The sequence below is a fragment of the Etheostoma cragini genome, chromosome 16 (assembly GCF_013103735.1).
Source record: "Etheostoma cragini isolate CJK2018 chromosome 16, CSU_Ecrag_1.0, whole genome shotgun sequence".
Classification (NCBI taxonomy): Eukaryota; Metazoa; Chordata; class Actinopteri; order Perciformes; family Percidae; genus Etheostoma; species Etheostoma cragini.
In genome coordinates, this window is record NC_048422.1 from 9,772,952 (window position 1) to 9,796,230 (window position 23,279).

Sequence of the window (23,279 nt, forward strand, 5' to 3'; positions counted from 1 at the left end):
AAAGTTTGTGTTGCTTTAAAGCTCCAATGAAATCGCTTTGGGATTGTATTTGTCATATATATATGTATTTGCTCCGTACGTGAAACATGATTTTGCAGAATAAATGGGTTTAAGATAAGGCAGGACACATGCATATTACAGTACATTTCTGGCTGTTGTACTTGACACAAACTGTGCTGGAAGACCCACATTTAATATCTGTGCATGAAGATGGCCAGAAGTGCAAACCTAGATACTTATTGAACTAAAATGCATCACATATTCTACACTGCACACTTGTTTTAATATATATGTTAAATTGTGTGGAAGAAAGGGAAAATACCTACAACAGCAACTTGCAAAAAAGTTGCACAATGCAAAAAAGAGCAATCGGGATAATAAGTCACACCATGTATTATAAGCAAACTAATCATCAGTTTTTTAATTCACATTTGCTGAAATGTATGGACATTGTTACATATTAAAAAATGCACAATTTATGTATAAAGTTAAAGACAATAATTTATCTTGTAACATAGGCTCAATGTTTAATTAAAGAGACGGGGGTTATCATCTAAGAGGACATTCTATATGTCCAAGCAATCTCTTGTGCAAACTGCGGTTGAAAGCATGTGTGTTTCAGTTTGTGTTTCACCTTATGTAATGGACTTAACAATGACATCAAACCATAGCCACAGCCATAATATTATTCAGTTCAAAAAGATATTCAAGAAATCATTACTTGATGAACACAGAAAAGAACAGACTGAAACATAGGAACGGAATTCTAATTGTGTATTTTTGTATATTGTTGTATTGTTGTAAGTTATTACAGACCTGAAAAATTGGATGCTGTTTTTCGAATCTACTTACTTTATAATAATATGATTTTGTGAAATGGACCAAATAACCTATTTGCTTCCTCCTTCTCCTTCTCAAACTAAACCTTTTATATTTGTGGGGTTTTGTTTTTGTTAAATTCTAATTGTTTGTGTATTATTTTGTGGTTTTAATTTTTTTTTTGTCTAGGAAAATTGTCAATTGTTCAAGTTAAATAAATAAATGAAATATTTGGAATAACATTGTGGACCAACCAACTGACTGACCCACAAATATTGCCGTCACTTGACGTGTAGCTAAAAAATATGACATATTGCACAATAAATAGCAGAACAATTATCAGAGGGACACACATGAAACAGCCTTGCTTTAGTACGAGAACACTTGTACTGTGTCTTGGCAAGCATTTACACTCACTGATTTTATGTAGAATTCAGTCTTAAAGCATGCAGATTAGCCATAATCTCCCACTTAGGCTGAGGAAAAAAACGGAATTGCAACTTCATATTTCTCTTTGTATCTGTCTTATCTTAAGGTGCAATGAGGGGAACAACCAGTCAGCATGTTGGAATCCTTCAGAGTCCTCTCACTGCAACAGGCGTAGGGTCCTTCCACAAGAGATGCAGAATGACCTAGAATGCCCATCCTCCCAGGATCTTCCTCCTCCACCACCCCCGTCTCCGCAGCCTCATCCCCATTGTCTTCCTCTACTGGCGAAACACCTACCCATAGTGACTAACTCTAACGGTCGCTCCGACCTGTTAGGGCGGGGCTTGGGCCAAGGACTTGGGCCAGGGCAGGGGGGCTCCGGGCAGGGCATAACACGTTTGGGTGTGGGCGACTCTGGCCCAGGCCTTGGTGTGGGTCGGACCCCGCTGGTTCAGGAGCTGTCAGAACTAGAGGGTCAAATCCTCTTAATCAAGCAGCAGCTGCAGTCAGCCATGAGGAGGAAGCGAGAGCTAGAACAGTACCAATCAGAAAACCAGCAAGCAAACCAGACTGCACCCAGTCAGCCCACTACGCATCGGTCCAACCAGTTGGCTCAGTATAGCCAGTCCCACCAGCAGACTAACCAACACACAAACACGCTCCCGGAGTTCTGAAGCTTTACTCCCTTGTTCCGCCAAGAGAAACCTGGTAAGATTTGGGACTAGTTTCCAAATCCTTCTGTTTAGGTTCTGGAAAAGGATCCATGTCTGTGTTTTGGAGGCTTTTGGAAGCTGAATCTTTCGATAGGCTCAGGAGCCCCCATGAGCGCTGGACTGATACGTTCTCTAGGGATCAGATCTGGCTGTGTGCCTCCAGTAGAACATTCCCTGACTTCTGGAACATGAGATTCACAAAGACAAGAGGCATGGGACAAAGGTGAACCAGGGACCCTGAACCAAATCTGTTTTCACTAGCTGTGCAAACCTTCCTCTTCTTAACCTCCCTTACCCCATTGTCTTCACCTCACTAATCCCTTCATTTTTTGTCTTCTTTTTTTCCCTTTCACTTCCATTCCTGCTTCCCTCTACTGCTTTCTCTTGTCCCTCTCATCTATTCCCTCTAAGCTTTGTGTCTTCAAGGGTACAGAATTACTTGCTGTGATGATAAACTTGATCATTGATATAAAGAACGGTATTCAAGCTTAATGGGCTAATTCAACTGAGCCTTATGTTGAGGCTCATTGCGAGTGTAAATACCCTGAAGGTGGACCGATCCAGTAACGTCCAAATGGCCTTGTGCTGAAACCTTGTATGTGTGAGGAGGAAAGAAAGGAAATAAAACTGCTGGTAACTTGTGGATTTTACCATCGATGACCTGAAGTATCTGGCCTTTGACAATGCATTTAATTTGCCTTAGGTCATTTATTTTTCTTGTGCCCTTTTTAGAGGGTGGGTAGGACAGTTGTCATGATTAAAGGCTTCAGCAGGACACCTATATTTATCACAAACATCTGGTTGGCATCTTGTCGTGGATCATAGAACAAAATCTAATTTCAGAGATCTAATAAAGCACTGTTCGTTTATTATTTAAGAGGCCACCGTAGGAGTTTTGGGGTCTTGACCCTGCCTTTGGCAATAATAATTTTTTCTTTGACCCTCCAAAATGATTGGTGAAAAAAGATATGACCTTCCACAGTAATTTATTGATGCCTACTGTGCTGGTTTCCACTGGATAAAGATGTACAGATAGCCCTTGTTCTTTTACAACCATGACATGATTTAACCTCTGCCTTCTCATATTACACATACCACTCCACTGTTGGTGGCCATTTCAGTAGATTTAGTCACTAACATTGTTGTGGAAACACAGTAAGCATGGGAAGTAAATGCACACTTCAATCAGGAAAGACATGTTTGCAAATATGCAATAAGGTTTATTGTACAGCTCAATAAAATATACAAAGTCTTTGACAATTAGACTCCATCGCTATTCGAATCTTTTGTATATCTAGGTATATAGGGGTAGAGAACCATCAGACCCCCCCGATGGAATCTAGACATCGGTGGTGGTGAAGAAGGAGCCCGACGACCAGACGGAAGAAGGCTCCAGACCACTCTTTGCCTGCAACGACAAAGCGGATTTAGCAGAAAGGTGAACGCCTCCACCAGTTGATTCCATTTAGGAAGACAGCATTGATTAAATTAGGTCTTCCTAAAAGAGTTTAGGCTGAGCTATATTTAAATCAGGAGAGACGAGTTGCATAAATGCGACAGTTATACACAGCAAAAATTATATTTATTAGGACAACAGCTGAATTGATTTAGGAGTGCACCGATTAAAAGTTCGGTCTTCCTTAAAGAATTATGTACTTAAAGTTACTCCTTTGGTAAACTAGTATTCACATCAAATAAAACAATACAACATTGAGACCATTCAACAAAGCACATTGGGTAATAACAAATTCAACATGTGAACTGGTTGCTATGGACCCATCACTAGCCTTCCTCAGTCATTGCATATTTCAGCATATAGGTAAAGCTAACCAAGCTGAACATTTTCCAAAACTCAATTTCTCAGACGAGAGTCAATTTGGGACTTTGCATGCTACCAATCCTTTTTTTCTGAAATGACTTGAGCAGGCTGTCATTTGCACAATTTCACAACTATTCTTCGGGACCGAAAGGATATTTAAGTCGGGTATGGCTGCAGCCTGGAGACATCCCGTCTCATGCCCTCCCAACTGCGTGGTGTCCGCGAGCTTTGACTTTTCAAAATAAAAGCTTGCGTCTGGTCTATGTTTTTGATGTTCTTGAACTAAACAGTACAACAATCATGCTAATGAATAAAATTATTTCCGCAGATGTCTGACTTACACAATGGAACATGATGGAACTAGCAAAGCAGTTTTGTGTTTATATTTGCTGGCAGGATTTATGCAGTTTGGGAAATTGCACGGTCTCTATAAAGCTACAGCTCAAATTGTCTGGCTGACTAAACAGGGAGGGACCGCGCTGCTAGTGATGGGGGGCCGAGACTGAGAAAATATGCACCAACCAAGTCATCTTGAAATGTTGCTGTTTCCCTGAATACAAATGTTGGGTGACCCTCCCCCCTAAACTAAAAAAAGTTGAATGACCCTCCCCTCAACAAAGAATAAAAAGACATGACCCTTCCCTATTTTCCTCTGGTTGTCCATTCTATAAATGCCGAACAGTCCCAAATGTATAATGTCCTGCACTTCACCAATGCACTTCTAGTTTCTGCTGCACCTACAGTACAAATCATTGTTTAACTTGTCAGAGATTGACTTATGGTCTGGATGTTTTATGTTTTCATAATGGCTTTGGGGTTTTAAACATGGGATGTGAAGAAGTAATACATTAAATGATAATGAATCCAAGAGACTTCAGCCTTCAGTCAGGGACCCAGAAACAGGACCTTATTACCCATCCTCGGTGCTCTTGCAATCTCTTGACACATCAAACACAGAACTGCCATTTAGTTTTTGGTACAAGCCCATTTTTGAATAGTGGGACCTAAATGTAAACATGACCATAGACCAGTGGTCAAACTCTGACATCTTTATTTGAATGTGATGATCACTCACAAGTGAAAACACTGAAAGTCCCTCTGTTGTCTTGCATCTACTCTTTGCGTTTGGATGTGTTCTGTTATTAAAAACGTACATCTCTTCTTTGCACTTACTTTATTTGAAATTTTTTTTTTAATTTCTAACTACCTTACAAATAAGTATAGAAACCACAGTATGTATTAGAAAGCAGAAGGACACTAAGAGACTTTTAGCCTTGTGCATAGATGCATCTGAGAACTATTCCGCCTCAATAACCTTGAAAGGTATGAAGCAACTCTTCTGTTTTCTAAAAACCTTAAATGCAGACTTGAGTCTTGATGATTTCAACAGACTATTACATAATTTCCTTCAGTCACTGAAGAAAAAAGAAAGTCACTGAGGTAATCTCTAATTCTTGATGAGTCAATGGACCAAGAGGTACAGAACTATGGCTGACTTCCAGGACACACCAATCAGACATTGAGGATTTATTTGCTGGAATATCTGTTATCTTTTTTCATGTTGGCCATTGAGACCCACCAGCAGTTACTCATTTCCTCCCATCTAAATAGATTCCATTATGGTTTAATAAAAAAACACCCTGCAGCTATATACATAACCTCATAAACTCACTCAGAGCTTTGCTTCCCGCCTCGAAAACGATATTTGGTTGCTGTACTATTCTTCACTCATATTGCTAGGGGACAGGAATTAGGGCAGGAAGGCATACTCAGAACAGCCGAGGATGACATTTTATAAACACACAGCATGGTCAAATACTGCCCCCCCCCCCCACACACACACACACAAACAGTCCCTATCTATATAGCCAGTGTGTCTGCAGGGTAGCGCAGGCTGTCAGAGCTGAAATGAATACCTGACAAAGCAGAAGCGCAAGTGCACTGGCTGAGCCGTCAGCGTTCTTTGTGTCTGTGCATGTATGCCTTGCTTAGCGGTGACATAAACAGCACTGAAGTTGCTGTGGTCGTAACAGTATAAATCAACAGAAAAGATAAATAAGAGCTGGGTTTTAGCTTAGCTATGCTAATTTCAATCACTTGTCTGGGTAGCCTGTATGGTTAGACAGTGTGGTGTGAAGAGAAGAGGCCAGCCTCACAGGATGTGACAGTCATTCATGTTGAGTTTTTGAAACATAGATTTGCGAAATACCAAAACATGTTTTCCATCTTACTTGTTCTCAGAGGCAACACTATGAGGCACCATGATTCTCCTTTAAAATTGCACACATTAGCATTTGTCAGTTCATAAAGTAAATGTCAGCTGTGTTTTTTGTTCAAGAACATCCCTGAAGGTGTTCTAGTCCTCCCAGAAACTTTCCATCATAAACTCATAATGCTAAAGTACCTATTTGAAGAATAGCTACATTTTTTATCTTGTGAATAGAGCATCCTAGGAAGCGTCTTTCTCTCGACTGTGTAATGTGCACCCTTACATTTTTAAATGTATCAGTCAAATGTTTAAAGGTGGGGTCACATTGCACTTCCAACTTGGTGTAACTTTGACAATGTGGATGTACACAATCAGCCAATAGAAACACTGAAAGAACAGTGCTTGTCAATGCAGAACACAGTATTGTAGTGTTTGCCGGGTGTTTGGTGTTTTGAGCCCCCAACATCTTCTTCCAGGCAGAAATCAAGCCCTGTATCCACAGTTCATTCTAGCATATTTTTCCTCACGTGAGGACCCTAGGTACCCCAGTCCGACACCCTTGGCCCTGTTAGCACATCTCACAGACTTTTTAAATTTGTGTTCTCTGCTCAATATATATTTATTACGGCATGACATCACATTTCCAGGGTTACGTGCAGGGCAAATGTGATATGTACATTAAAGCACACTAGATTTTTTTTTAGAGCACACCTTCAGGCTGTATTACTGTATAATTACTGGAGAGTTGTGTGCAAGACACCATACAATGGAAGTTAAGAAAACAAATCTCTAAGTTTTCTAACAAACACAAGGACAGACATGTCCCCCACTTCGTCCACCAAGGTAACTTGTGAAGGCTGACTGACTGTGAAAATTGATATCTGCTCTCCGCCTCAGTTCTTTTATATTTCTGTTGAAATTGAAAGAGGAGAGGAATAGGGCTATTGGTTCTTTATTTCAAACCTTTTATCCCCCTTGTATTTAGCTTCAATTTGTTATGGTAGGAAAAAAAAAGGTACCATAATTTCAGCATTCTGACACATAATGAAAAAGACAGGAGAACCCATTTTTGCTACTGACTATTTAATTTGTGGACAAAGAGAAAAAAAAGTAGCATTTCAAATTAAATGCTTTTTTTTGTGTTCTTAAAGTAAAAGACGTTTATAATCACAATGACAATGAGCATAATTGAAATCATGAAAATCTATAAAACATCTTGACTTGATCTCTTCATGCTGGGTGTATCTTCCAATGGGAAATGGAGTCACAACATTGCATCACAATCCACTGGTGCATCGGGGAGGGGGAGGGGTGCCTCAAGGAGGAAATGTGAAGCAGGAGTCATTAGCCTGGTTTCCATTCAAAAGGAGAGCCAAGCCTTCAGTAAGTCACTCGCTTTCATACCAAAGAGCATGTCTGTCTTATTTCCATGTATTTCATATGGATGTCTTCCATTGGGATTTCAGTTTTTAATTGTGCAGCCATACCATACCATACCAGACTAGCCCCACTGGACCTCTCTGTAAAGGAATTCCTATTATTAACATCAGTGAATCAGGAAACTGGAGTGAAACGCACAAACTCATATTGAGAATTCGGACCAATCATATTTACTTTTCACTTCAGTGACTCTTCCTTGTCGTTTCCTCCAAAGGGGAGAGAGTCTGTTCCCCAAAACACTTATACTGATACCAAAACATATCCAGGTTTACACAGCAGGCAAACAGGTCCAAATGGATCATAATAGTCATACAGATTGACAAAAATCTTTACAAAATATGACCTGACACGGTCAATTAATGCACAGAGATAATAAAAAGAATGAAGTCTTTTTTTTCTGTACAAATGACAAACATCACAGAACAACAACATCAATATTTTTTTCCATAGCAGATTTTTCAGACTGACGGGAATAGATGTGGTGATCGACAAGGCAAGTCACCTGACGGAGGATGTGATGTAAAACAGAGTGAGTCAGCTGACAGGAAGTGCGCAGGTTTAACACTGTCAGGATAGGCTACAGCTCTCGCTCATACAAAATGTACAAAACACACAATCCTCTAACTACAAACCAGCGCACCTTGGAGAGAAAAATGCCCTATGTTTCAAATGGTTTTCCAGTATCTGGAAAAACAATATGTGCTTAAGTTTGCCTTGTGATGGTTTTTTTCGCTGATGTGATAGGTGTGCGGGTTGAATTGAGCATAGCCCAACTAGATGAGAACCATTAGAAACACGGTGTATTTTGTCCCTCAGGTGAATTAAACAGATGTATCAGCAGTGTTTTTTGTTAAGCATTCGGAGCCACGTGGCATGCGTCCTCGTCATTGTGTCTGGAAGTGCTGTGGAGACGCAAACGTGACCCGGTGCTGCCCCCTTAGTCATGTGACCTCCGTCATCGATGTTGAGTGGTTCTGAAAATTGACGTGGGAGGAGGGAGGGATGGAGGAAGAGGTATAAGGAGTGAAAGGGACCAAAAAAGAGTGACAGAAAAGGAGACAAGAGAGAGGAAAGGGTTGGCAATGAAGAGGTAGAGGTAGAGGAAATCATTGTCAGACAGTGTCAGGAGTGGTCTGTGTGAGTTCTGTGAGTTCTGTGCGTTTGGGAAGGAGGACAGGGGTGTAGTGCAAAATGTCATGCCTGTATGTTCTTCTGAACATGTGTCATTGCTTTGTGAAGAAAGAAAGAAAGAAAGAAAGAAAGAAAGAAAGAAAGAAAGAAAGAAAGAAAGAAAGAAAGAAAGAAAGGACACATGGTCAACTAAATACGTGACTGTAAACCTTGCCTTTAGTTGATTAATGGGAAATCCGGGAAATATAGGATATTACTACTTGAAGCAGGACATGAATGTAAATTACAACACAATACAGGAACAGCAAATCACAGTAGACTTAATTCTAAAGGTTAATTTCTCTATTAAGCTCACAGTCTCAAGGGAGCTCTGTCAATTCATTTGTAAAGAGAATGTGCATCACAGAGATTAGGATTTTGGGAATCAGGTTAAGTGTTTTTAGGTACCTGTGCGCTGAGGGTCTCCAGCGGGCTCTCTACACGGGGGAAAGTCATCAGAGGCAGACCACGGTAGTCTTCCGTTTTCTGTTTAGCTGTTGCACTGTGGACGCCTTTGAAGTTGTTCACAACACATATACCCTGTAAAACGTGAGGACAGTTCAACATTAATAGCAAGGTAGATTAATATTGACACAGGCAGACATCGAACTGAAACATCAAGGATTTATTCATAGAACGGCAAAGTTAGCTTCAGCAGTGACATTCTTATGTTGTGACTGGTATGACTTTTTTCATCAAATCAGGCTGGGTCCGCATAAGGTTTATACATTAGATCGTTGGAAATTAAGTTGAATAAACCCGTGAGTTTATTAACGTTGTTCATTTAAACACAGCCAACATATTTTTTCCCAAACTTAATAAAACAAACTGTCTAAATACACATTTATAGTGTTATAACAAGAGTCTACTTTGGTACAGCAGAGCTATTAGCTAAATGCCTAAATCAACATGCTAACAATGTCAATGCTAACATAGCCTGCTGCTGTAGTTATAATGTGCACCTTGTTGTTTTATTTAAGCTTGTTAGCGTGGAATCATTTGCTAATTGGCACTAAAAAAGTAAACTCCCACTGATGGGAATGTCATTAGTTTTGAAGGTAAAAGAAAGAATTGGGCAAAGCAAAGAAAAGGGGAAAGGATTTTACCTGATGGTGAACTGAAAAGTTAAAATACCATCGACCAAATCAAATTACTGTACCAAATAATTTCAGGGTAATCCATTCAACAGTGGAAACCCAGGGGCTCACTAAAGTCCTTATAGGCTTCATCGTCTGGGAACCAAGAATGAAACATTCTTGCCAATCAATCCAATAGTTGCTGAGATGTTCCAGTCCAGAGGCAAGCGGTGAACCGACAGACTGACAGTGCCAACCCTAAAGCTGTGCCACTAGCATGGTTTAACGTACGCCTTAAGAGATACACCAAATGATATCAACACACGCAGTGCACTGCAGGCTTTCCAAAAATCTCTCCACCTCCTAAACACAAGGGTGTGTATATGCATCCAGTCCCTGAAGACACGTTTTAACTTCCTAATCAGACAGAGTAGTATTACAAGTGGTATAATGGAGCATGTGAGTCCTACCATCGTTAAAAGATGTCACTTAATGTCCACATTAAAGTGAGATTAGTTGTACCTTAAATCAGACTGCCTGCCGGCCCATGTGTCACTATGATATAAGACTCCAATTAGTTGTAAGAGCACCCATGAGTTTTTTAGAGATGCGATCATATTATTTAACTCTGGAACAGTTATCGCTTGAATATAACGGTTACAAGGGTTTAAAACCTCAATCAAACATTGTACGAGTCTACAAAAGGCAGCCATAGTTTAATACAATCAACGGAGATGCCCCGGCAGGTTCATCTTTGTGGCATGGCACCACGCCCAGCACAGTTAACAGATGCCTTGTTTCTTCATTTTTATGTCTGTTAATAAAATTCGTAGACATTTTTTCTTAGGATCTTTTAACAAAAGAGACACAACCAAGGTTGCCGTATTTCCGTACTCCTGCATGGACTGTTTAATCAAAGAAGGCAGCCTGAGGAGGAAGTCCCCCCCCCCACCACCACCCCCAGCCAAGTCTGCCCTCAGGCCAAACTTTCCCTTAGGCTGTGGCAAAGAACAAAATGAAGCAAGGTGATTCAATTCTGGGAGGATGCTTTAGCTTTCCGTGTTTGAGGAAGTTCATGGACAGTGCTTCTCTAGTGCTCCCAAACCAACCACTTCACCTTGGATAAAAACATCTTTGTATCTACAACTATCCTCCTTGATTCAAATTAATTTCAGTATGGTTTCCACTTTCTTGTTTTCACTCAACTGAAGAGCATCCCCGAAGACTGAGGAAGGCTGCTTTCTTTCCATTTTTGCGCCTGTCTTCCATGCTAAGACATGCTCGGCCAAGCTGCCATCTATTATCTCAGGTGAACATAGTGAAATTTACTTTTCATGAACATGTTGAAATATCTCGTTTGAGCTTTTGAATAAAACTTGCACATTCTCTTGCCCCAGGCTCTAATTTTTGTCCCAAGAAAACTGTGTCCAAATTGAACTGACACATGACTTATGTTTTTTGGTTCTCACATCTGCATGTTGGGAGCTGAACATATGTCAAATATTGCATTCATATAGCGATTCTACATACCTTGAAAGCCTTGAATGTGAGGTGAAGTTTGTAAGCCATTTTAAATTTCAAAGGCCTTTGCTTCTATCAGACCTGGCAGGCAGTCAGCATGTGCCCCTACTTTGTCTTGGATCAAGTGGACACCTCTGTCTCCAACATCCTCCTGGAACTCCACTGCCAAGTGCTTAACACTGATCCCTCAATCAGCTGGCAGAGAACAAACCTCTTGTAAGACCAAAGGCAGTTTCTGTTTGATGAGTCCATTCAGATCTCCTTGCTGTCTGCACTGATAGCATGGGGATTTGAGTTATACCTGATTTCCACTCTCTTTGTACCAATTATTTTCACTCCAGATAGCAGTCCATCATATGGCCTCGGTTTTCAGATGCCAAGACCTTGATAGGCTTCATTAGGACTGTTAGGTCATAGTTTGTTAATAAGGTGGAAATGAGTAGGTTCAAAAGCTGGTGATTGACTTTCTTGTGTCTGTCTTCCCTGGAATTCACCAACTCAATGTATGTCAATTTTTACACCTCAATCATTGAAAGCTAATTTGCTAAAGAGTGGGCTGATGTGGTTTCTACTCCTCATGGTCCAAGGACAAGCTGCTTTAAAGTTCAAAGTAACTTTATTGTCATTACATTGAGGGCTCAGACAACGCTATAACGAAGATTGGGTGACAAGTTTGACAAAAACACATCACTGGCTTTTAGCTTCTTTGCAAGTCCAAAACACAACGTCAAAGACAAGAGCAGGTATGGTGGCTACTAGTAGACAATAAAGGGGGGGGAATGACCCTGATGATGACCACAAGCTGATATGTGGTTTACAATAATGCTGTTCCTACTAGTAATATCAGTGTTGCTGGAGCATTGACCTCTATGGACAAAATAAAAGAATACAGAACAAAAAGAGTTGTTCATGGGGTGGTTTGCATTATGGGTAAACATAACATATAGAACGTAACATAAACTGTAATCTGTTCATTAATTCAGTCCACAATCTATCATTATCTGAACATCATCTTCTCTAGGATTAATTTGCCCTGGTAGTGCTCACCCTTGGAAACTCCCCCAAGTATTTAAACCACTCCTCACCATCCTGTGGAGCTGTCTGTAAATTATAATCCAACGCTCATCCATTCCTAACATCATTGTCACGTCTAAAGTACTGTGTCTGCACAAACATGTCACACTCAGGCATGCGTACAATCAGTTTAAAGTACAGGCATATTTTTCCATATTTATTTTTAACTCATTGTCTAAAGCTAAAAAAACGTTGTCACATAGCAATTTGTAGCATTGCCATAAATGGCAATGTCGGTCTTTCACTTGCTCAGCCCACCATTTTGGTCCACACTGAAATATCCCAACAAGCACTGGGTCTGACACCACCATAAGGCTGATTTGTGGTTATGAATGAAAAGGACTACCATGGAATTAATGGTCTCCTCAGATGGATCTGTAATAACATTGGCAGTGCCTATACATTCCATCTATTGCATCATAAAGTGAACATTTTGTTTGACCAATAGGGACATCCTGGCAAGAAGGAAAGGGAGGTGCCGATCCATGGTGGACGCCCTATGCTCCCAAGGGTGCCATAAGGATTAAATGAATAAATAAAAATGAAGATTTTAATTTATGACAAAATACATGCAGAACGTTTGACATTCCCATCACCCTCAGAGCATCTAAAGAGTTTCCCTTTGAATCCATCCTGAGTCTTCCCTCCATGCCTCCTCCTCCCTACCCTCTCTTACACACCTCATCCTGCTTTAAAGGCTCGGGCCCTGCAGCAATTAACATGTAATAAAGCCTTTGAGACTGTTAAATTCATCTTTTTTACATTTGTGGGGGTTTCCCTTCACCTTCCGTTTTCCTCAATGGGCTTTTCCACTTCAAACCATAAAAAACAACTTGTAATCACTACCCTAGATTTAAACACAGCATACAACTAGATGTCTGACTAAAGGATTTTACAACTCTTAACAGGAATCTGACCTGGTTTTACATTAAAGACCGAAGGAGGGGGAAGAACAGGGACAATTGTTTCGGTCCGGTCTGCCCAATGTATACCTTGTCATGACATTTGTTTCAATGATACACATTAAGATCTCTTTAACATAACAACTCTTTAACATTGCTTTACCTTGCCAGGAGTACAAAACCAGAAGTTAATTAGATCACTGATTCCTTTACCTGGATCATTTTCTGAACAACAACTAGTTTCCCTCCATTTCCTTCTCACCCTTCTGCCTTCCCCTTCCCTTCCTTCCTGAGCTCTTTCAAAACTCAAGCGACTGCTGATCTCAGTAGAAATCCAGGTGTCACCTCAGTATTTTCTCTCCTTTCTTCTCTTCTCCTCTTTCCACCCATCAACCAGTTCATCCTTGCCATTTCCCCTCTATCTTAACTCACCTGCATCTGAACCTCCTTAAAGCTCAGTATAAACCATGCTTCATCCCATTTCACATCCTCTCCCTCTATCACCTCTTCACAAACTGCTCCTTTGACAAACTAGTGTTTAGGAAGACAGTGCATGACTACATTGCTGCACATTTAACTTTCACATACACCATGTGACCTCTACAGACGCGTGTATTAATGTCACTAAAGGCATCAAAACCATATTATGGGCTTTTGTAGCAGCTGCAGCCTAAATGTATCATTTATATACTGGTTTGAGTCTGTTCCAATTAATGCAGCTAAAAAGACTATCACTATGCTGTGATTTGAAAATGAGTCATGAACCGAATCCCCCTCAGAATAATCACCGTCTCTTCATTTTTCTTCTTTTCTAATCACCACTCCGACACTTCCCCAAGCCTTTTACTCCGCATCGTCCTCACCAGAAACAGAGCGACGGCTGATCCCAGTAGAAATCCAGCCACTACGTCCGAACAGTGGTTTCGGTACTCTGAGACTCGGTTGAGGCCGGTGAGGAAGGCCGAACAGAGTGTGCCCAGACAGAGCACAGGCTTGGCCAGGCGACTGGACTTAGTCTTGATGGTGCTGGTGATGTACATCTAGAAAGGAGGACAGAAGGCAAATAAAATTAGACTTCAAACATGAAACACTATATATATTCTTCACTGTGTCCTATAGGTTTAAAAAGAGCCCCCTGTTCCTCTCTTTCAGTAGACAAGAACAGAAACAATCTCATGCAGAGCATCCATAAATGGAATCAAATATTTTACCATTTCATGAGAGCACAAAGTCTCCATTGCACAATAAAACGGTTACAAAAACTTACATCATATGAGTGAAAAAAAATTTTTTTTACAGGGCATAAAAGATTAATGTAATATGAGAACCTGTTCTGTGAAAGTTGTGTGAAGACGGAGCCTTTTAAAACACACGTTCTTCTTTATATTGTTCTCACGTCTCGAACTTTTACCCTCTCCCACGTCAGACCGTGGAGTTGTGTATGGAGTTGTGTTGAGTATGAAATTCTCTTTTCATCAACAACTTGTCCTTGTATTCCTCTTGCTCCTGATGATAACATCTGCACCTATGCTCAGTCTCCTTTACCCTTCCAGCAGCTGAGTCCCTCTGTCACTCTGATATCAAAGCACAGCTTTTCAAAAAGCCATTCTTCATGTGTTCCTCCAGCCAATTTTCAAAAAATGCATGAGCTTACACTTTTGAGAGACATTCCTCCACGCACTTTCAAGAAAAATGAAGTCCCTCTTTGCCAATTCCTCCATCAAAGATGGATGGGCTATGTAGCGCATTTTTACAGCAAATAATCCAAACCTTTTCAAAGCCTATTTTAAATTACAATTCTTTATTTATCTTTAATCAGTCCGGACAAAAAAGATCTATTCATTTCTGATTGTTTGGGTGTTTTCTTCATTATTCCAAAATTCAAAGTTCAGTCCCAAATGAGTACATTTGACATTTGACATTTGACATTGATTTTTAATTAAATCTGCTCACTGCTGAACAAAATCTGAATTTCCAGTTTTTTTTTGTTTGTCTGCACTATTATGTGGTTTGATTTAAATGAAAAGAACAAAAAATGCAAACAGAAAGAAAAAACATATGGCTTGTGCTTAAGAAATTATATTGTATACCGTCAGGTAAACAGCAGAGTAAACACTCAGCGATGCGTCCTTGGACGGGAAGGACCGGCGAGCGTTCTCCACAACGACAGGGTTCCCGGTACAGATGTTGCCGTTGATGATAAACTGGTGATTAAAACGGCACTCGGTGCCGGTGTAGTTGGGCTTGCAGACGGACAGGAAGTAGGGCGAGAGCCCTCCCGTCACCACCTGGCCCGCGTTGACGAAGATGTCAGTGGCGAAAAGACCGAATGCAAACACACCTGGGGCACACAGACACACAATGAGAGTTTATAGCACATAAAAACCCACAGAAGAGCAACATTAACACATAAACACATAACCCAAAGCCTTAAGAGCTTAACACACACTTCCGTCCTTGCATCATGGTGTAATCACCTTGTATCCGGGGTTAAATTGGCCTGTGACTATTTGGCTCCCAGCGCTGGCACTTAAGCTCCCAACTGTCATTAGGCAGAGCTAAAACTCCAGAATATATAATGTTAACATTATTCGCTGAAAAGAATTCTACTTTGGAACTTTGAATGCAAACCGTATTGATTTTGTAATGTCTTATTTTACGTTACAGAAACACTGGACTGAAATGTTGATATGGAAGAAAAGAAGAGTGGACAACTGGCCAAGAAAAAGAAACATAAACACACAGGAGGAAAATAAATAGCATCTTATTTGAATGAGTGCAGTGACAAACGTCTGCGTCTGCATTCCTTTTGCTGTGAAATATGACTACTGATTATCTGGCCTGCTTAGCCATGAAATTACTCTGCTTTGTATTCTCATCCGGGGGGGGCTGCAGGGGGATGGGGGGGGGGGGTCAATTGTGTGAAGGGCATCACTGAGGGAAATAGAGAGGGGGGGGGATTAGGATGTGGGGAGACAGGAAGGAGGGAGGGAGGGAGCAAGAGAGCGTGAAACTAAAAGCCTCGGTGATCCTACAAATTTGAGAGATTGTTTGGGAGCAGACGGAAATATAAATCAAGCATATTGCCTAATGAATTTTTGATGAGTGTTTTATAAGTTGAAGGGATATTATTTAAAAACGAAGAATACATTTCTGATTACGCCAGGAAAGTCCAGCAGACAAACTCATTTACTGGAACAGATAGCTGAGAGTCTGTCAGTTTGCCAAGTTCTACTGAAGCTTTGTGGTAAAGTGGCTGTAAAGTATTATCCTCAAAGGTCGTAGCTAGATGTCTCGTAAGCCCTTTCTGAGAGGTGGCACATGTAGCCTACGCAAGGTTGTAAACATTACCTTTAATAGCGGCGAAAGCAAAGCAGCTCTATTGTAAGCTAGAGAATACTTTATATATTGCCTTGCCTAGGTTGGATTCACACAGGGCGTTTGAATTCTATTTCGTTTAGTGGCTAATGCCGTTTCAGAGAGGCGGCAGTAAATGCATCACAGCTGGACTTGATCCCAATTGGCTCCCCTCACTGAAGAATTACTGAAATCCATTCAGTCTGGTCAGTTTGCTGTATTCAAACAGAGAAAAAAAGACTCAACCAGCAAGTTTACCTACCTAAGATTAACCCTTGTGTAGTCCTCGGGTCATATTTGACCTGTTTTCAGCGTTTTATATTAAGAAATATGGGTTTATTTCAACCACATTGCACAAAAATGACATGGATGCATGGATGTACATTGTATGGAATCCATAACATGTTCTTTACAGGTAAAATTTAAGAGTACTTTCATTGCATTTTGGGTGTTTTATTGAATTTAATAGCATTTTAATAAAAAAAAATTTAATTGTTTCAAAACAGTACCCTGACTAAACTTTGGCATCCCAGTCTGTGATCCACTCAACATCCTCCGAAACTGAGGATATATCAAAATCAAAATAATTAATAATTTATGCTTTGTTTATACTCAAAATTAGCTGTATTGACTATTAATAAAAAAAGCTTTGAAATAAGGGACAAAAATGTTTTTGCACTGAAAAAAATGACAAAAACGTTGAAAAAAAGCGAGGGAGCTGGGATTGGCTCCAGCCACCTGCGACCCTCTGATGATAAGATTATGGATGTCAAAGTCTAAACCCAGAAGGAATACAGAGCAGCTAACTATTCTTTCGTTGATCTGCATGTCCATGCAAATTAAATATTTATTTCCCTATAACTTAACATATATTATTGTATTCACACTCGAACAATGCTCAGGTGTTTGCAACTGTTGGCCAGCCATAGACAAAGCCTATTACACATCGCTAACTGCAGCCCATTGATCATTATCGCCAAGTCTATTGCCTACTGAATACACTCAAGGGCACACACCCAGACACACTCTCACACACACACACACACTTGCATGATCTTGACATGCATCATCATTTAAGGCTACTGCCCTAATTCCTAGCATCAACACCTCAGAGCAGCAGCAAATAAAACCTATTAGCACCGCAGCTACCATAAGGTCACTATTTATAGTGTCAGGTGTGTTCTGCAGGCAAGTGTGTTATGTACTTTATTTTCTAGCAACAAAACAAGGAGGATGGAAATCTGCTGATGTAAAACTTAATTAATGCGGACGACCTCAGGTTTGCATATTTGGCTAGAGGAAGCCGCTGCCATCCCTGTTAACCTCATCTTCTCATTTCATCCTCCACTGTGCATCAACCTGTCTCCGACAAAACAGGGAAAGGATGATCCCGTCACATATCATGTCATTCAAAGGTTGCTGATGTCTTGATGACCATATTTGTTGGTATTTGCTTGCATTCCCTGATGGAGGCGCACCCTCTTTAGTTTGTAGGATACATTTGTCCTTTCTATATGGTGCCAGAGGTGTTCCGAACATGAACGAGCTAATCCTAAATACCCGAATCCTCTAGCTCTGAATCATCAGGGTTACTGTTTGAATTGATAGCTTTTTGCATTGGAGCTCCCCTCACAGGTGACTGACAGCTCCCACATTCAACTGTCAGCTTATCCATGATATACGGCAGCCGTTGCTGCCTGGTAAAAGCTTACCAGCTTACTGAAAGACTGTGAAAGCCACAGAAACAATCCTGATGTTGCAGGTGCATTGTTTACTGAACTATTAACCTTGTAAGCAGTACTTGAATCGTTTTCTACAAAATGAAACTGAAGACAGTCAATAGCAGTGCCTGAATGCCACTGCACTATGAATGGTGATGTGATCACTCAGCCGCAAAATACAAAACAAAACCAACTACACTGTCAGTGAGTGTGAATCTTTGTACTGAACTAAGTGAAATGGTTCAAATCAGAAAAATTATCCTTCAGAATTCGGTTTTACCAGTACATCCGAACGTTGTTCAATTATTATTTTATTTTTATTTTTTTACCATGGATAGTCAGTGTATACCATAAGATAAGATACCATACACTAAGATTCACACTTGCGGTTGTAGAAAAGCTCAGGAGCAACTTGACTTCAAGACGCATGAAGGTTAGGGGCAGAGGCAGATCTACAGGGGGGCATGGTGGGGTAGCTGTGTCTCTTCCAGATGTATATACTGTATCTCTCACTCAAGCTGTCAATTGTGTTATGCCCAGATATCGATAACGCTAAAGCAAAAGATGCTCACCTAAAACCTAGTTTTCTCTGGGATGTATGCTAAAGTGTGTCAGGCCCCTTTACCCTGTTCCCACCGAGCTCCAAAAGGAGACAGTCCTGGAGCCAAACATTCCCTTAGCATGCAGCTGCCTAGACTCGCTCAATCTGTAGAGACACAAACATATGTTCATTCAAGGACAGGTTTGTTTATTATTAGCCGAATGTTCTCGTCCCCTGACATGTGACCTAGAACCTGATGTTGTCTAAGTTTTCCTTTAGTCTCATCTTACCTTGGGTTACGACATGGGGTTTCTGGAAATTGCCATGTAAGAAATATGCTACGATAACACTGAAAATAAGAGTCTTGGTTTTGTGTGTGACACACATTTTGTTTGTGTGTGTGTGTGTGTGTGTGTGTGTGTGTGTGTGTGTGTGTGTGTGTGTGATGTAACGTGTTTCTGACTTGTCAGCTACTACCTGGTGCCATCCACATGAAGGAGCGTCCGGCAGTTTGACTTATTTGGCACAAAGTCCTCCTTACCTATGAAGCGTATGATGCGGCGGATAAGGGGGTTGAGGTAACAACAGTCTCCTGTCACAATGGTTTTCTCCTGGGCCAGCAGAGCTTCCCTCGTTGATTTCATCACGTACATGGACACCTCGCCAATAAAGATCTACACACGCACACAAATACACAGAAAATGCCAGAGAGCAAAACAGAAATAGGAAGAGTTGAGAAAGAAACACACACACACACAGACAGACAGGGAAGAAAAGAAATCATCGTTAGCAATGCCATTACAAGGCAGAGGAACATTGTGCCCCTGTCTAGCCTGTGTACATAAACCACTGTGTCTTAATGCAACCTTTCTTCAGGTCCATTGTAGTGTGGACATTACATCGGGTCTAATGGAAAACCTGCTTCTGGACACACAAAATGAAACTCATTGCCCGTTGCCTTGGGTGATACAGACTGCTAAAAAAATATGTGTATGGGAGTGTGTGCATACAGTAAGTGTGTATGTGTGCACACACGTGCTTTTGGTCTGGTGTGTGTGTTGTGTTTGTGTTCATAAAAGAGTTTGTTTTGAGCCCCAAGGACAGGTAACAAAACTCTTGTTTTTCCATCCGTCCTGAATTCTTCTTTTATCATAAACGTGTTCTTGTGAATGTAATTCTAATCCATTCATCAGCAGCGAGAGAGAGAGATTTTGTGATGCTGAAAAAAAAAAAAAAAAAAGAACAAAAAGGGACTGACAGCCGTCACATAAACGTGTGTGTAAAGCTATGCCCTGGATTCAGTCCTGTCTGGATTTGTCAGCATGAAGAAGGCCGAGTTAATCTTTTCAAACACTTCCTACTGACATAAAGCATGCAAATACCAAATGAAACTCTCATCAATGCATCATGAAAGAAGATGCCGTCTTCTGATGCATGATGACCCAGAAAAATCAGTCTTCAAAGGCTATATAACCCAAATATGACTTTTTGTTGAAACAGATTGTGACTTTAAAAGGTTGGCAACTTGTATCATGTAGTCACAGCTGAGCATTAGTGAAAAAATAAGTGTAATTTTGCACGTCCGAAATGGAGGGCCAGTTTATGTGTAACAGCATTGTAACTGTAGTGTAACATAATTCACTACAAGCTATAGATCTTGGGTTGTTTAAAGGAATACGTCATGGTATAAATCAAAACAAAATGGGCCTATACAAACATTGTGTATATACATAATATGAAACGACCAGTCCTTGTTCTGATGCACCTGTAGCGCCTCGTTGAGAAGAACAATTTATTTCCAAAAGCCAAAACCCCTTTGAACTCACACATGCACTGACTTCACTTCCCAGTCTTACCCCTACCCCCAGACCTTCTTCTACCCACCTACTGTGCAATATTTAATATTTTTGATAAAACTGATAATTCTGTGCAACTTCATTACTGGGCAATATCGTTATTTCACACTATGTATCACACTGTATACAAACCATATTTATCTTTCTATTTTTATATGTGTATAGTATATAGTGTTTTACAACTTAGCACCTTACCCCCCTTTTTCTTTTGCACTACTTATTTTATTCCGTATTTCTCTTACATACATGTTGACACTGGAAAAACAGTTTGCTTCAATCTATGTGTATAATTACAATAAAAGGCATTCAATTCTATAATCAAAGTCAACAAACTGCTTTGCATGTTCAAACAGACAGCTATGCTATAGGTCACTTTTGCCATGAAAGCAGCTCAGATGTACCTTTTATCTCCAGTGAGTCAGCTACTGGCAAACTTTTAATATAACTTTATTAAAATCAGTTCTTTTCCATTTGGGTCCTTGAAATGCTGATGATAAGTAATTCCCTGAAACGTTTCCTTTTTGCCTCAGTATTTGTCTCCGCACTGAAAAGGTTAGTTTCCGCTGACTGATCGTCTTATTTCAACTTGTGTAACCCACACTCTCCTTTATACAAATGTCATGGAAACTGAACCGAAGTGACTGGAAACAACTATCTTAAAATGTAATGTCAGAAAACTGAGGCACAACTTGGCATCCAGCTCAAACTGTGTGGTATCTGAGCAGAAAATGAAAAGGTTAAACAACAGACACACAAAAGAACATGCTAATCTCATTCTTAGGAGGCATTTGCCTGACATAAAACAGAAAAGAACAGACTTCTGGTTCATCTGCTGTCTTAATAACACTGACCCACCCAACAGCGTAACAGATTTAAGGCAGCTCCGCTTCCCAATACCCTTGAAAGTCCATAAAATTCAGTACCTGTGACATAAAAATGACAAACAGTGACTGCCCACAGTATTTAGGACTACCTTTTTTTGTATGCGTTACATGCTACTCACATTTTTATTCACTCACAGATTCAATGTGACAACTGTCTCATGGTGCAGTTCGTTCCATCATACTGATTGCCAAAAGTAGAGATTTTTGAAAAAGAATTAAGCACATAGCCTGAGGCAGCAGAAAACTTAAGTGTTACAGTTTACAAGCTGTGGCTATTATGTGTGATAATCTTTTCAAATTTGACAAAAACGGATCTTAGTAATTAAATTTAAAGAAGGTTAACTTGTAAATATGTAATACAACACAAAGCTGGCTCAACATCCCATCATAAGGACCAAAACACCTCTCCTTAATTTTCTATAGAGTAACTAATGGAGCAATGGAAGGTGTACCAATGAACCCAACAAGGAATTATTATCCAATCATGCAGTCACTCTCAGCTCCACAGAGCACATTGTTTTGGCCGCCCCGTAACCTAAAGTTACAATCTCTGTACTAGAGCCGACTGATAAAGGATTTTTAAGGCCAATACCAATGTGACTATTTGATTATTTAAAAATCTGATATGCCGATATACAAAAACAAACAGATTTCCCTAAATTAGTTATTTGTGGTGATTTATGAGTTCTCACTAAAATAATACGATAATAATGTGTGTTATTGTCACAACAGAACAGAGGAACATTGAACTATATTAAAGGTCTGATAAATAAAATGTATAACAACACAAACTTTAGATATGAAACTTAAACTCCCTTGAACAAAAAGAATTAACAAACAAAAAAATGTGTTGCCAACAGGGACGTTGTAGAGCGTCCTCTGGTGGACAAACTATGCAATGACAACACTCATAACATGGTTGACAGTGCCATTATAAATGATTCTGATGAATGAATATTGAAATTTTTTTTTAAATCAGCCGTTATGAATGCCAATACAGACTGATAATATCGGCCCTCTGATATATCGGTCGGGCTCTACTCTGTACACCACTTCACATACACAAGTGAACCTAATTGATCCGCCTCCCGTCTCCTTTTTTGGGGGGGAGGGCATTTTGGGTCGGGTGCGTTGTCATATGGGTGGCGGCGAAGGTCAGGGGCCTCGACGGACCAGACCCGGGCGGCAGACGCTGGCTCTGGGGACGTGGAACGTCACCTCTCTGTGGGGGAAGGAGCCGGAACTTGTGCGGGAGGTGGAGCGCTACGAGTTAGATCTGGGGGGGCTTACCTCTACGCACAGTCTCGGTTCTGGAACCATACTCCTGGATAGGGGTTGGACTCTGTCCTACTCCGGAGTTGCCCAGGGTGTGAGGCGCCGGTTGGGTGTGGGGATACTTACAAGTCCCCGGCTGAGCGCCGCTGCGTTGGAGTTTACCCCGGTGGACGAGAGGGTCGCCTCCCTACGCCTGCGGGTGATGGGGGGGAAAACTCTGACTGTTGTTTGTGCTTATGCACCAAACAAGAGTTCAGAGTATTCGGCCTTCTTGGAGACCTTGAATGGAGTCCTGTATGGGGCTCCAGTGGGGGACTCCATAGTTCTGCTGGGGGACTTCAACGCACACGTGGGCAATGATGGAGATACTCTGAGAGGAGTGATTGGGAGGAACAGCCTCCCTGATCTGAACCAGAGTGGTTGTCTGTTGTTGGACTTCTGTGCTAGTCATGGATTGTCCATAACAAACACCA

General features: G+C 40.7%; 2 protein-coding genes across 4 annotated transcripts in view; one reads left to right on the plus strand and one right to left on the minus strand.

The window, feature by feature from the left end:
• The window catches only part of grin3a (glutamate receptor, ionotropic, N-methyl-D-aspartate 3A), a 52,841-nt gene extending 50,117 nt beyond the window's left edge, over positions 1-2,724 (plus strand). The window contains exon 10 of the mRNA XM_034896764.1: positions 1,355-2,724. Coding sequence (XP_034752655.1) covers positions 1,355-1,922 — 568 coding nt within the window. The 3' untranslated portion in view covers positions 1,923-2,724. The remainder of the gene's footprint in view (positions 1-1,354) is intronic.
• A 4,889-nt stretch (positions 2,725-7,613) lies between these two features.
• The window catches only part of plppr1 (phospholipid phosphatase related 1), a 52,383-nt gene continuing 36,717 nt past the window's right edge, over positions 7,614-23,279 (minus strand). For 2 of the 3 annotated variants that reach the window (XM_034896559.1, XM_034896556.1), the window contains 5 exons: positions 19,333-19,465; positions 15,263-15,513; positions 14,036-14,212; positions 9,008-9,139; positions 7,614-8,403 (listed from right to left, as the gene is read on the minus strand). In XM_034896559.1, the coding sequence (XP_034752450.1) occupies positions 8,371-8,403; positions 9,008-9,139; positions 14,036-14,212; positions 15,263-15,513; positions 19,333-19,465 (726 nt within the window). In that variant the 3' untranslated portion in view covers positions 7,614-8,370. Of the gene's footprint in view, positions 8,659-9,007; positions 9,140-14,035; positions 14,213-15,262; positions 15,514-19,332; positions 19,466-23,279 lie in introns of all 3 variants that reach the window. The other variant, XM_034896558.1, reaches the window with a different exon arrangement.